This window comes from Chlorocebus sabaeus, chromosome 4 (assembly GCF_047675955.1).
Source record: "Chlorocebus sabaeus isolate Y175 chromosome 4, mChlSab1.0.hap1, whole genome shotgun sequence".
In the NCBI taxonomy this organism is placed as follows: Eukaryota; Metazoa; Chordata; class Mammalia; order Primates; family Cercopithecidae; genus Chlorocebus; species Chlorocebus sabaeus.
The window spans coordinates 23,938,527-23,954,142 of record NC_132907.1 but is presented as its reverse complement, the minus strand read 5'-3'; the positions used below and the strand labels follow the sequence as shown (position 1 = coordinate 23,954,142).

Below are 15,616 nucleotides of genomic sequence, written 5' to 3'. Positions count from 1 at the left end.
TCTTACCTAAGCATTTCTGTTGCTCAAATTCTGACTCCAAAGCAGTCGCTGAAATGGGCAGCCATGCTATGTACAAATTTTCACTGCTTTTGAAGTTCACCGTTTGTTTTGAGGACATAAGACAAAAGATACGAAGAAGAGTTTTCCCGGAGCCTGAATAGTGTTCTTCATCGGGAAAGGGAATTTATGGTTATGAGCCAGTGTTCAGTATCAGATCACAAGTGGCAGAGGCACCCGTGTGTGTGGTTTTTTTAAAAATTAATGTGTGTGTGTGATACGTAAGTTCCTTTAAAGCGTGGAGTCCAGGATAGAAGTCTCTCTTGCCCAGGTCTAAGGGCGCGGTGGGGGGGGGGGGGGGGGGGGGGGCGGGGGGGAAGGGTGGGGTGGGGAGGCGGGGTGGGGCGTGGGAGGAGTGCTTAGTGACACTAAGAATTTAATGCCAAATGTATTTGCTGTGTGACCTAGATGGCTGAATTTTTAAAAAAGTTCTTCAGCATTGAGAAAAATACAGTTAGACTGATAGCTTAGAGAGCTGTAGCTTATTTCTAAGTTTGACTTCCCCAAAACTAAGTGTAAATGTCAGTGATATGAGGACTTTTTAAAGAAACAAAATAAACAGGATATACAAAAATAGAGCAACTATGGCCCATCTTGTTTCATCCCTTTTCATCTATGTCCTTACTCATATCCCTATCCATAATAAATGACTTTAAGAAAATCCTAGATGTTTTGCATCCTATGTATTTCTAACAAATATTCTTAAAAGTATGACCACAATACCATTATCCAATTATTCCCTATTCAACAAACACAATTTCATCTATCTGAAAGGCACCTCATGACTTTTACTTGAGGATGAAAATAATTTCTCATGAATTGTTATCTTATTGGTGTTCATTGCTTTAAGTCGCCTGAGGAGGTATGTGATATGCTACACTAAATCTATTTGTAGGGCCTGGCTTCAAGAACTGAAGATTCTGGACCTAGCTGACCTGGTGACAGTGAACTTGAGACCTCTACTAGAGTTTAATTATTATTACTATTATTTTTTTTTAACTTTTGGAAAGCAAGGTGTCGGAAGGGGATTTAGTTTTTCCATTAGGTCGAGGCATGTTAAGACTTGTTTCTTTTTCCAAAATGTTCAAGTTGCTAAGAGAACCATGGACCATGGGTCAGGAAGTCCGTCGGTTTCGGGTCACATTCCGCTCCCGCAGGCCTGCGGGCCGTCCCGGCTGGTCTGCTCCAGGCGTGCTAGAGGTCAGCGGCCGAGGCTGCACTCGGTGCCTGGGTCTCGCGCAGCTCCAGGGCTCTCAGGCGACACTGGGCGTTTCCTTTCCGGCTTCGGAAAGTTTTGTTTTGGTTCAAGGAAAGGCGCCCTGTTGACCAAAGGCTTCTCAGTCTCCTCCAGGTGGCCAGCGGCCAAGTTTCCTCCAGCCCAGTGAGCCCAGACTATAGTCCGTTCGAGATCCTCGAAGGCCGGGGAAGCGAGTCTTGTGAGGAGAGAGTGGGCAGCCAGTCTGCCGACTCCACAGACGCTGGCTGGCCCTTCTCTTCGCTCTGTCCCTGGGCCAGTGCCCATTGCACCGCAAACAGGGAGAGCAGTCTCCACGGTGACTCCTCAAGGACCCAGTTCTCCACCATTCCTGAGAGAACACTCAACCCAGCCGCGCCCGGGCTGCAGACAGATCCACCAACACCCGGGACTGGGACAGGGCGCATGCGCATACCGTGGCCGTGGCGTCTAAGTGCTCGCCCAGCGGCGGCAGCCGCTAGGTGGCGCATGCGCCCTGGAAGGTGCGGGCCGGTCTCTGGGAAGAAGGCGGCGGCGGCGGCGGCGGCGGCGAAAGGCGGGGGTGCTGTGGGGGCCGGACCGTGTTTACACAGCGGCGGGCGGGCGCGGACGCGGAACCTGGCGCGGCGGCGGCACGATGGTCATGGCGTATTTCGTCGAGAATTTTTGGGTAAGCTTAGGATGCTGGAAGTAGTGTGTTTCGAAGTCCAAGGCTTTTGGCGCCTGAGCTTGGCCTGCGTGCGCTTCGGGCGGCGGCGGCTCCTCCTTGGGTAGGGCGAGCGTCCTCAGACCGCCGCCTGCCGCGTCCCGCCTGGGTGAGGTCCGGCGGGCGACCGGTCGCCAGCTTATAGGGACTCCCGGGCTCGCAGCCCTACTGGGGACGGGGGCTGTCACCGCGGCCCGGGAGCCCGCAGCGGGGCCGCCGGCCGCCGGGGCTGGGACAAAGCGCCGGATGGGGCGGGAGACGGGACCCAGCCCCTCCGGAGGCTCCCGGCGCCGGGCGCGCTCCGCGCGGGGCGTGCGCGGCGACTGGGACGCGAAAGACGGGCCCGCGGCACGGCAGCCTCCCGCTGCGCGCTGGCTGGGAGCGCCGGGCGGAGGGGTTTCGCCTCTGGCCCTCAATCGCGGGCCCCGCATCTGAGCGATCCCTTTTACCTCGGACCATTTCCACACCAAATCCAGTGCGGAGTTGGGCTGGACTAGCACTTCCTTTCAGCCTCGCAGCTCGGCTCGTGGGTTTGCGCCCAGGACTTTGCCTCTGGGCCTGTTCACAAAGCTTTTAAAAGTTGGATTTAATGTAACCGAACTCCTTGGGCTTAAATGCACGGAGACTTCCCCTTACTCCTCTGTGCTCCTTCCCCTTCCTCATTCTTTCCACCCCTTGTCTTAGGTCAGTATTAGATTCTTCTTTTAGAATTTTTCCGACTCCCGGTGGAGTATTTTTCTGCAGTTATTGTTTTTTTTTGTAATGGGAAGCACAGTTCAGCCATGTACGGGAAAGGAACGTGTTTACTCAGGTATCTTTCGTGAATCCCATTTTATGCCCTGACAGTTGCAAGTACTGCAGTTCCATTTTCGTTGAGATTTAGACATATTTAAAGGGGTAATCTTTTAGCTAGTAAGGAGTGTATGTTAAATTCTTAATTCTAAGTGCCTCAAGCGTGGTCTTGGTTAGTAACCAAATCAGTTCATAGTTATTAGTCTTGAATGTACCTTGTTTTCCACAAAGAACGTATATACTAGACGTTAGGTGTTTTGTTTTTTAAGCAGCTTTATTGAGTTCACATTCCGTACCAATACACCCATTTAAAGTGTAGTAAAATTCAGAGATTTTTCATATGTTCATAGAGTTGTGTAAACGTCACCACGTCAATTTTACAACAATTTCGTTATCCCAGAAAGAATCCATAGACCCATTAGCAGTCACTCCCCATTTTCCCCCTGCCCCAGGCCTAGGCAACTAATGTATTTTCTGCCTCTCTACATTTGTCTAGTCTGGATATATTCTATAAATGGGGCCATGGTGACTAGTTTCTTTCACTAAGCATAATGTTTTCAAAGTTTATCCATGATGTCGCATGTATCAGTACTAATTACTTTTTATGGCCAAATAATATTCCATTCCACATTTTATTAATATTTGTCCAATCAGTGATGGACATCTGGTTGTTTCCACTTTTGGGTTATGAGTAATGCTGCCATGAACATTTTTGTACAAGTTTTTGTGTGAACGTTTGTTTTCATTTCTTTTGGGAATGGGATTCCTGGGTCAAATCGTAGCTCTATGTTTAACATTTTGAAGAACTGCCATACTATTCTGAAGCGGTTGTAGCATTTTACAATCCCACCAGCAATATCTGAGGGTTCCTCTCCACATGCTCACCAACACTTATTTGTCCCTTTTATTATAATATGGTGGGTGAACGTGAAGTAGTATTAATATTTTATTGTGATTTGATTTGCATTTCTCTGATCCTTGACATCGCAGCTAATGATGTCAAGCATCTCTTCGTGTGCTTATTGTCTGTTACTCTATTTTCTTTGGAGACATGTGTTTAGATTAATTGCCCATTTAAAAATTGGGTTGTCTTTTTATAATTGAGTTGTAAGAGTTTTTTTTTTAATATTCTGGATACACACCTTATCTGATACATAATGTGCAAACATTTTCTCCCATTCTGTGGGCTGCCTTTTCATTTTCTTGATGCTGCTCTTTGAAGTAACTCATAAGATTTTAATGCTCATGAAGTCTTAGTGAAGTCCATCTTATCTACTTTTTCTATTACTTGTGCTTTTATTGTATCTAGGAAACCTTTGCCTAACCCCAAAATTACTCCCTGTGTTTTCTTGTAAGGGTTTTATAGTTTCAGTTCTTCTGTTTAGGTCTATGGTCCATTCGAAGTTAATTTTTGTGTATGGTGCAAGGAAAAGGTATAACTTCATTCTTTTACAATTGTATGTCCAGTTGTCCCAGTACCATTTGTTGAAAAGGCTCATCTTTCCCCGTTGAATTGTGGTACCATTGTCAAATATCAATCGACCAGAAATATATGGATTTATTTCTCTTTTTTCCATTCTGTTCCATTGTCTGTCCTTATAACAGCCAGTACCACACAATTTGGATTGCTATTGTTTGGATTACAAATTTGTTTTGTATAGCAAATTTGGAATCAGGAAGTATGAGTCCTCCAGCTTTTTTCTTCTTTTTCCAGATTATTTTGACTACCTGGGTTACTTGCATTTCCACATGAATTTTAGGATTAGCCTGTCTATTTTAGGCATTAGGTTTTACAATGGCAATTTATAAAATGTTTATAAAGAGCATTTAAAAATTGATGCTCTTATAAATGTTTTGCATTTTTTTCGATGCTTCAGTGTTTTTTAAGTTGCTAACTTAATTCCAAATTACACCTTCACGTTAAAAGTTATGTTTCATTTTCTGTTAATTGAGCTTTGAACATAGCCTTGTTTGATGTTTTTGGCTAATATGAATAATACTTCTCTGAGTATCTTTGTACACATTTTTATGTGCTTCTTGGGTATTCTCATTAAAAGAGGAACGGGAATAAACTTCAATATTTGAATTCTGGAGAGACCTCCAAATCTAATTTGTGTTTTAGTTTTTGCCTTCATTTTCACTATTGAAAACAAATAGTTAATAGACTGCATCTTATTTTATTGCCTGGTCTGGAATTGGGGCTGCGAGGAGGCTCAGTGAGCTAGGAAGCTCTAGGAATTAACTAAATAATTAACTTTTGAGAATTTGATCGTTGTCGTTGTAGACTGGGCATGGTGGTTCACGCGGGTAATCCCAGCACTTTGAGAGGCTGAGGCCGGGGGATGGATTGAGCCCAAGACTTGGAGACCAGCCTGGGCAACACAGTAGACCTTGTCTCTACAAAAATTTTTAAGTATTAGCCAGGTGTGGTGGCATATGCCTATAGTCCCAGCTGCTTGGAAGGCTAAGGCGGGAAGATTGCTTGAGCCCAGGAGTTTAAGGTTGCAGTAAGTTATGATTGGTCACTGTACTCCAGCCTGGGCAACAGAGTGAGACCCTGTCTCAAAAACGGAAAACAAAAAGTCACATATTTCAGAATCATTTATAAAAATAATCCCTTAACATAGATAGCAATTTAACTCTTTCCTCTAGCATTTAAAGTGGGACTATTAAAAGGAAATAAAATTGGCAAAATTCAAAACATCATGTTCTACATGATAAATATATATGGTTTTCATCAATTAAAAGATAATGGGAACCTTTAATGTTTTAGGTCTGCCTTGTCTTTCTTTCCTTTCCTTTCCTTTCCTTCTCCTTCCTCCCTCCCTTCCTTCCTTCCTTCTTTTCTCTTTCTTTTTTTTTTGAGTTGCAGTCTCACCGTGTTGCCCAGGCTGGCATGCAGTGGCATGAGCATGGCTCACTGCAGCTTTGACCACCCAAGCTCAAATGATCCTCCCACCTCAGCCTTCCGAGTAGGTGGGACCACAGGTACAGGCCACCATGCCCAGCTAATTTTTAAATTATCTGTAGAGATGAGATCTCACTATGTTGCCCAGGTTGGTCTCGAACTCCTGGGCTCAAGCTATGCTCCCACCTCAGCTTCCCAAAGTGCTAAGCCACTGTGCCCAGTCAAAATTTTAGGTTTCTAATCAAACAACCTGTTAATTGTTTTCTCCCCCACATATATAAAGACAAACCTTTTTTGTTGTGACATTTCGTTAGAAGAAAATTTGAATCTTTGAAACTGTCTTCAAGCTCTTTTGAAAGCAGCATATTCTTCCTTTTTCTTTAAAGTATGGGTTTTGTCAATTAAAATTATGTGCTAAATTGAAAATTCGTTTACTTAATACTGTACTTTAAAGGAAAAAATTATTCAAAACTTTCTACAGAACAGGTGTTTTGTTATTGATAAGTCAGTTTTTGCCACAAAGTATAGCACCATTGATAAGCTGAAATTGGACAGCAAAATTAAAATTGGACAGCAAAAATAATTTTGATAGTGGAAATTCACACCATTGCTTTTAATATGTAAAACAATTTTAATATGTAAAACAATTGTTTTTACGTATTAAACATTATGTAACTTTGAAAAGATATTGTAAAAGATTATGTAACTTTAAAAAGATATTGATCAGTATTACAGTGAGGAAGTGTCTATGCTGCTGCTTTCTCAAAGGAATAATTGAGTACAAGTTTATAATCTTGAGATTATAGCAACATTGCAATATAATAATTAAAAAGGCATTATATTTGTATGTAAACCCAGATTAGTAAGCAAAAAACCTTAAAAGAATGCATTTCATAGGTAATTATTACTTAAGGGGGGACAAATAAGTATGTAAAACATACCTGAGTTGAATAGCTTATAATCTTCATTTTACATAGTAATCCCAATCTATATACGATATGAAGCATTCACCCAAAGACACTAAGTAGTGTTCTTTTTTTTTTTTTGACACGGAGTCTCGATGTTTCCCAGGCTGGGGTGCAGTGACACGATCTTGGCTCACTGCAAGCTCCGCCCCCCCGGGTTCAAGCTGTTCTCCTGCCTCACCCAGTAGCTAGGACTACAGGTGCCCACCACCACGCCTGGCTAAGTTTTTGTATTTTTAGTAGAGACGGGGTTTCACCATGTTAGCCAGGATGGTCTCGATCTCCTGACCTCGTGATCTGCCCGCCTTGGCCTCCCAAAGTGCTGGGATTACAGGCATGAGCCGCAGCGCCCAGCCAGTAGTATTCTTTAGTATATATCACATTGTGATGAGCTGAGATTTTTAGTTAGGTGACTTTTTCCAGAGGTTATCTGTAGTCGGCACATCAAAAATGAACAAACAACAATTAGGTATTTTTATCCTGAAGTTTTTCCTTATTTCTTTTACTGATTAACTGTACAGAAGTCTCCTTTTACTTGATTTCATTGGTTTGTTATATTTTGATTTAAAATTAAATTGGAGCATTGGTTATATATCCAAAATTTAATTTATCGTTACTTGGATAAGCTGAGAGAATTAAAACGTATTTTAAAATTCTGGAATTGCTATTAATAGGTCTTTGGGATAAAAATATTATTATATGCTTGATTATCTAATCTAAATTTAGTATCCTAGAGGAGAGACTAACACACATTCTTTGGGGTTATGTTTCCATATGAAATTTTAAAATATATGTCTTTAGCAAATTGGTTGAGGTGACCATATTTGAAACCCAGAATACAGGCTTTTTATTACTTGAAAGTTCCAAATATTGTAGTTTGGGATACCTGCTTTTAGGATATGATCCCATCAGATGACATACCAAAACAAAATCTGTGTATCTGTATATATTTATACATTAACAGATTGGCAAATTTTACGTGGAGTAATATTTAAAAGGTATAAGAGGGAGTAAATCTTCCTCTTTTTGTCTGGTAATCAAGATCTCCCTAAAGGCAATCACCATTACCAATTTCTTAGGTGGTTTTCCAGAGATAAGACCAAATAACATACACTTCACTAGGTTAAAATGTATTATTGTATAACTGTTAGCAAGTTAGCCAGGCCCAACTTGTTCCAGTTGCAACAAGCTGTGAAATTGAAGACTACAGTTTCATTTAACTTGATGCAGAAGACTTGACAGTAGACATTATAAAATTGTAGTGTTTTAGATTGCACTAAATTTTATTGTGAGGTCCTTAGAATTTTTTAAGGATTGTGATTTGTTTTATATTTTTGCCTTAATTATAGGAGAAATTTGGAAGTGAAAATTGATACTGATTTAGTTTGTATATGTACAGTTCAGGGGGAGGATTTTAGGAACTTTGACATTTGAAAGGATATAAATTTGATGTCTGCATTCTGTTTCAGCCCTACTCATTAAATCCTAAATGCTGTAATCCTTTCAGAACCACTTAAATTATTTAAGCAAAGGATGAGGGAACAGTTATGCTTTAAATCATCCTGCACATGTGGTAATATCAGCCCTTTGAAAGTAGTTTTTTGAGTCATTGGGGTATCTCCTGAGATTATCCATCCTAATGTCATAATTCTAGAATAGTTAACAGAAGCACCCTTAGAAATTCAAGCGGAAATAGGATCCCATGGAGACTTAAAAACGAAGGGGAATAAGGATTTGGCTTTCAGTTTTCTTAGTGTGGAAACATTAAAGAATATTAGAGTTGGGCCAGGTGCGGTGGCTCACGCCTGTAATCCCAGCACTTTGGGAGGCCAAGGTGGGCAGATCATGAGGTCAAGAGGTCAAGAGATCAAGACCATCCTGGCCAACATGGTGAAACCCTGTCTCTACTAAAAATACAAAAATTAGCTGGGCATGGTGGTGCGCACCTGTAGTCTCAGCTACTCGTGAGGCTGAGGCAGGAGAATTGCTTGAACCCGGGAGGCAGAGGTTGCAGTGAGCTGAGATCAGGCCACTGTACTCCAGTTGGGTGACAGAGCAAGACTCCATCTCAAAAAAAAAAAAAAAAAAAAAAAAAAAAAAGGGATTATTACAACTGGAAGAATTTTAGTAGCTGTCAGGTCCAAAAAGATAAGTATAAATTGCTGTGATGTGGGGAGAAACAAAAACAACAGCATGACAGCAACTGAAACCTGTAATGATACCTGCTATATTGATAAATGTGCTGGAATGGCCAGAGTCAGAGAGAATTAGATTGGAAAGTGTTAAAGTGTGTGATAAAGTTGAGGAGATAGCCATGCTCCCTGATGAATTTGCAGGAGTGAAGGTTATGGGAGATATATCAAGCATGTTTGCTTGACTTTAGGGAAAAGATAGGAAGGTATAATATAAGTAAATATAAGTAAAGCAAATTAGTGGTGGTGGTGGAACCTTAAAACCAAGGAGAGTGAGTTTTCAGTTGGTTGAAGTAACAACCACAAGTGTACATAGTTTTCCATTTTAGTTAAAACCATTATCATGTGATAGGTAAAACACAGAAGAATACGGAACACAAATTGCCTATAGCCTCTCCCTCTACCCTTATAATTTTCTTTAGAAATACAAAATTCAAGATAGATTCTACCATGTGGTTTTGTGTCTTGGTATTTTCAGTTGGTATTACCGTCTGGTATTTTTCTCATGTGAATAAGCATTCGTTGAATAGGTTTCCATGGAATGGAGATAGGCTGTAATTTGTTTCTTTTATTATTATTATTATTATTTTCTTTTTTTGAGAAGGAGTCTCTCTCTGTCGCCCAGGCTGGAGTGCAGTGGCCGGATCTCAGCTCACTGCAAGCTCCGCCTCCCAGGTTTACACCATTCTCCTGCCTCAGCCTCCCGAGTAGCTGGGACTGCAGGCGCCCGCCACCTCACCCGGCTAGTTATTTTTATTTATTTTTATTTTTTAGTAGAGACGGGGTTTCACCGTGTTAGCCAGGATGGTCTCGATCTCCTGACCTCGTGAACCGCCCATCTCGGCCTCCCAAAGTGCTGGGATTACAGGCTTGAGCCACCACGCCTGGCCTATTTTTTTTAAGACAGGGTCTTCCTCTGTCGCCCAGGCTGGAGTGCAGTGGCCCCATCACCATCAGAGCTCACTACAGTCTTGAGCTCCTGGGCTCCAGGAATCCTCTTGCCTTAGCCTCTGGAGTGGCTAGAACTACAGGCGCATGCCATCACTCCCGGCTAATTTTTAAAAAAATTTTGTAGGGACAAGGTCTTACTATGTTATTTAGGCTGGTCTCAAACTCTTAGCCTCAAGCACTCCTCCTGCGTCAGCCTCCCAGAGTGCTGTGATTACAAGTATGAGCCACCACACCTGGCCAGATAGGCTGTAATCTTCTTTAATCATTCCCATTTTGTGTGGGAACTTCCAGTTTTTTTTTTTTTTTTTTTTCTGTTTATGAAGTACAAGGACTGGAGATTTAAGTACTGATGTGAACAAGATGCCAGTTTAAGAAAGTAGCCTTCTGTCTCTTTGCAGGCATAGATTGAAGAGCTGAGAAAACTGAAATTGTTGGTTTAGTTTATTTCGAAAGTAATGAAAAATACTTTCATTTATAGAACATTACAGAAAACGCAAAAGATATAAAAATTAAACAATTATCTTAACTACTGTTTGCTTCTGTAGTTTTTTCTCAGCCCATATAATATTTATTTAGATAGCTTTAAGGATTCTACTAACTGGAAGAGGTGAACTATAAAAGATTAGAGAAGAATATCTGAGAGGTGAGAAAAACCATTTTTTGAAAGGTAGTAAGATTTCTTTCCTTCAGTCAACCAGCAAATATGTTTGAGTCACTATTGTACCTGCATCAAATCATTCTGAGTGACTATTCTGCATACTTTATTTTATTTTTATTTATTTAGAGACTGAGTCTCACTGTACTGCTCAGGCTCGCGTGCAGTGGCATGATCTCGGCTCTCTGCAACCTCTGCCTCCCGGGTTCAAGTGATTCTCCTGGCTCAGCCTCCTGAATAGCTGGGATTACAGGGGCACACCACCACACCTGGCAAATTTGTAAAATATTTTTAGTAGGGATGGGGTTTCACCATGTTGACCAGGCTGGTCTTAAACTCCTGACCTCAGGCGATCCACCCGCCTTGGCCTCCCAAAGCGCTGGGATTACAGGCGTGAGCTACTGCGCCCGGCTCTTCTATATATTTTAGTCACAATTTTCTATATTAGCAGTATCTTGCCAGTAGGTCTGCAGAGTACCTTTAATGATCATGACTAAAAATGTCAATGTACAGTTGTTTTCCCTATCCATAATTTCACTTTCCATAGTTTCAGATCTGAGGTCAACTGCAGTCTGAAAATATTAAATGGAAAATTCCAGAAATAATTCATAAGCATTAAATTTTGAGCTGTTCTGAATAATGTGATGAAATCTCACTGTGTCCTGCTTGGGATGTGAATCATCCCTTTGTCCAGGGCATCCATAGTGTATACCCTTCCTGCCCGTTAATCACTGAGTAGCCATCTTGGTTATCAGATTACAAAAAGAACAGTATATAAAGGGTTTGTGACTAGTATATAAAGGATTCGTGACTATCCATGGTTTCAGGCATCCCGTGGGGATCTTGAAACATCCCCTGTGGAGAAGAGGGGACTACTGTACAAATAGAATGTTGATGAGAAGAGGTTGTAACTTATGGTAGAATGTCCTGTATACTTGTAGAAAAATTGCTTGCATACATAGGCATACCTTAGAGATATTGTGTGTTGAATTCAAACAACCACAATGAAGCAAGTCACAAACTTTCCTGGTTTTTCAGTGCATGTAAAAGTTATGTTTACACTATGTTATTTACATGATAACTGGTGTATTAAGTGTGCAATAGCATTTTATCTAAAAATATATATACCTTAATTAAAAAATACTTTATTGCTAATGCTAACACAGGGAAGAAGTGAGCACATGCTGTTGGAAAAAAGATATTGATAGACTTGCTTGACACAGGATTGCCACAAACCTTCAATTTGTAAAAATGCAGTATTTTCAAAGTGCAGTAAAATGAAGTGTACCTGTATTTTACCTCCAGCTCCCTAGCAGTTTTCAAGGCCACAGTGGCACTGGAGAGCTGTCATTGCATGTCTGTTGAGTTCTCATTAAAGTGTAGCTACAGGTTCTTCACTAAAGGGGCTATTCTTCAAGGAAAAAAATCTTTAGGATTAGTAAAATGTTTTATGGTGTTTTTCAGAGAAGTCAAGACAGTGAGACTGTATCAAAAATATTAATGTTATATTGTGCATTGACTTGTCCAGGGTTATCTAGTAAATGTCCATAAGAGCTAAATTAAAAGGAAAATGTAGACAAGGTAGGAAGTGATAGTATTTATTTATTTTTGAGGGGGTTTAGAGTTGAGAGGGAGGTTAGGCATGTTATTGGTGTTTGCAGGATAGTACCTCCTGACCCTTCTCTTATCCCTCCAAAGAACTTTTTGAAAAATTAAAAATGGAACTTGGTAAAACCAATTTTTAAATTAGAAATTTGATTATACAATATATAATCTATCTTCTGCCTATTTTTCGAATCTTGGACTCACCAAAAGTGAATGCTGGCCACATGCAGTGGCTCACACCTGTAATCCCAGCACTTTGGGAGGCCACGGTGGGAGGATTGTTTGAGGCTAGGAGTTGGAAGACCAGCTTGAGCAACATAGCGAGACCTTGTTTCCGCAAAAACTTTTTTTAAAAAAACTGAATGCTATCCAGGTTTTTTATTTTTAGTGTCTAATTTACTGTTACTCTTAAAAAGTTCACCGAAGGAGAAGTTTCAAACCCTTATCTTTGTCTTTTTCTTTTTTTAGAGACAGGTTCTCACTTTGCCCAGGCTGGTCTTGAACACCTGGCCTCAAGCAGGCCTCCTTGCTCAGCCTCTGGAGTAGCTGGGATTATAGGCACAAGCCTCCGACAATAAACTTCTAAAAAAATCTGAAACATGTAAAGTTGCAGAAGCCAAATGAAAATGTTTGGATTCACAAGAGGCTGTGGTTTTATGTTATATTCTTGATAAATGGAAATGGTTATTCAAAATGCTAAGGGTACTGTTTATATAATCTTGTTACAGATAGGACATTTTAATTTGTGATATGTAGGCAAACTAATTACTAGCTACATTGAGTTTATCAGGAAGCACTTCAACATAGCTGAAAGTTCTTATGCTTTCTGTTTTCAGTGAACTGTGGAAAAATCAAGTTTTGGATTATATAACACTTGCTTATGGTATTGCTTTTCCAACAAATATATTCCATTCTTCATTATTTCATTTTCACTAAAGAAAAATAAAAACTGCTGCCTGTAAAGAGAGTTTTTAAACCTAGTGTATCGGTTGTCTTTTACTTCATTGAAAAAATTGACATTTCTAATGTTATCTTTATGATTTACTAATTTAGGATTCATAGGATTGAACAGCAGTAGAGGTTTTCCAGGATTGTGTAGTGATCTGTTCTATTAATATCTCATTAATTAGCCTGGGCGCAGTAGCTCACACCTGTAATCCCAGCACATTGGGAGGCCAAGGCAGGTGTATTGTTTGAGGCTGGGAGTTTGAGACCTGCCTGGCCAACATGGCAAAACCCTGTCTCTTCTAAAAATACAAAAATTAGCCGGACGTGGTGGTGCACACCTGTAATCCCAGCTACTCGAGGGGCTGAGGCACGAGAATCGCTTGAACCTGGGACGGGGAGGTAGCAGTGAGCCATAATTGCATGTCTGTACTCCAGCCTGGATGACAGAGTGAGACTCTCAAAAACAAAAACAAACAAATGAAAATCCTGTTAATTAAAAACTAGAAAATAGCCTGTTACTTCTCTTTTGTTAAATTTTATCTGTTTTCTCACTTCTCAAGTTAAGTTTACTGACTGAAAGATCTAAGTATTTTGTGATACTCAGTGCTGATATGTCTTAAGTACTTTACTGTCTTAATTCAGAAATTGAGATTTAGTAATTTTAAAGCACAAACTCTAAATTAAATGATCAGGAATTTCTTACTGTGTGTTAAAGAAATTGAAATGGGATTTGGTAATATGTTTTGAAAGGTCCATGTTTATCTTTTCTTAATTTTGCTGCATATTCCTTAAAATTTCATACTTTTTTGTTGTTTGGTTTTTTGACAGAGTCTCACCCTGTCTCCCAGGCTAGAGTGCAGTGGTGTGATTTCGGCTCACTGCAACCTCCGCCTCCTGGGTTTAAGTGATTCTCCTGTTTCACCCTCCTAAGTAGCTGGGATTACAGGTGCATGCCACCACACCCGGCTAATTTTTGTATTTTTAGCTGAGATGGGATTTCACCATGCTGGACAGGCTGGTCTAGAACTCCTGACCTCAAGTGATCTGCCCGCCTCTGCCTCCCAAAATGCTGGATTATAGGCATGAGCCACCACACTACCACGCCCAGCCTCATACTTAATTTTTTTTTTTTTTTTTTTTGATATGGTCTGGTTCTGTCACCCAGGCTGGAGTACAATGCACAATCCTGGCTCACTGCAAGCTCCACCTCCCGGGTTCATGCCATTCTCCTGCCTCAGCCTCCCTTGTAGCTGGGACTACAGGCGCCCTCTACCACACCTGGCTAATTTTTTGTATTTTAAGTAGAGACAGGGTTTCACCATGTTAGCCAGGATAGTCTTGATCTCCTGATCTCATGATCCACCCACCTCGGCCTCCCAAAGTGCTGGGATTACAGGTGTGAGCCACCGTGCCTGGTCACAACTTAATTTCATTAATTGTACTTTTATGGGTGATTACAAAGTGTACGCATATTTGTGTGTATGTAGGTATATGTGTATGTAGTTAATTGTAAACTATATTAAAGCATATAATATTGCTTTATACTGTTTAAAATCATACAATAAATGAGAATAATTAAATTAAGGAAAAACACCTCACCAGAGCACAGGATTGCATATTAGTTAGTGTTGGCTTTTTATATTCTCAAGTCATTTTTATCTGTTTTTTTGTGTGTGAAACTAAAAATCTTTTTACATTTTAGGGGGAAAAAAATAGTGGCTTTGATGTCCTCTACCATAATATGAAACATGGACAGACATCAACTAAAGAACTAGCAGATTTTGTAAGAGAACGGTATGTATCTTTTTTTTTTTTTTTTTTTTTTATACTTTAAGTTCTAGGGTACATGTGCATAAGGTGCAGGTTTGTTACATATGTATACTTGTGCCATGTTGGTGTGCTGCACCCATCAACTTGTCAGCACCCATCAACTCGTCATTTACATCAGGTATAACTCCCAATGCAATCCCTCCCCCCTCCCCCGATATGTATCTTTTAAATAAGTAATTTGTTTAACAAATTAATAGCAATTTAAATTTTAGAATATAAATCATGGAGAAAACTTTATTTGGATGTGGAATAAAGCAATCCTTGTTTTAAAATATATACTGTAATTCTGTCTTCTATTTGTATCTATCATCTACACAGCTGTGGGCTCTATAGTGGCTCAAAGTGGCATTGTTAAACCCCTGGCTTGCAGATTCCTGCTTGAAAATATTATGTACATATTTTTCACTGGATATGCTAGCAAGGTGATATAATAAAGTTGAGAAGTTTGTAGGATAAAGCATTAACATTTGTTAAACATGCTAAAATAATTAGAAAAGATTACGTTTTCTGAACTTCAGTTTAATTTTATGTTTTTGTAACTTTTATTTTTAAAAGTCCTAAGTATATATTTTAAAATCTTGCAAATTTATAAAATGTGATTGTCTTTAAGAGTCTTAGAATATAGCAAATTTAAAAGCTATTAAGAATAAATATAATTTGATTATGATTCAAAATCAAACAGAACTCAAAAGCTGCTATCCTACTAACTTAAAGCTGTTTTGTGGCTACCCCAACTTAGTAATTATTTATATGAACACATTTAAAATCTTTAC

General features: G+C 40.1%; 1 protein-coding gene across 1 annotated transcript in view; it reads left to right on the top strand.

Annotated features, from left to right (window-relative positions):
- The first annotated feature begins 1,840 nt into the window (after positions 1-1,840).
- FCHO2 (FCH and mu domain containing endocytic adaptor 2) overlaps positions 1,841-15,616 on the top strand; it is a 141,094-nt gene continuing 127,318 nt past the window's right edge. The window contains exons 1-2 of the mRNA XM_073014694.1: positions 1,841-1,961; positions 14,716-14,807. Of these exons, the coding sequence (XP_072870795.1) occupies positions 1,929-1,961; positions 14,716-14,807 (125 nt within the window). The 5' untranslated portion in view covers positions 1,841-1,928. The remainder of the gene's footprint in view (positions 1,962-14,715; positions 14,808-15,616) is intronic.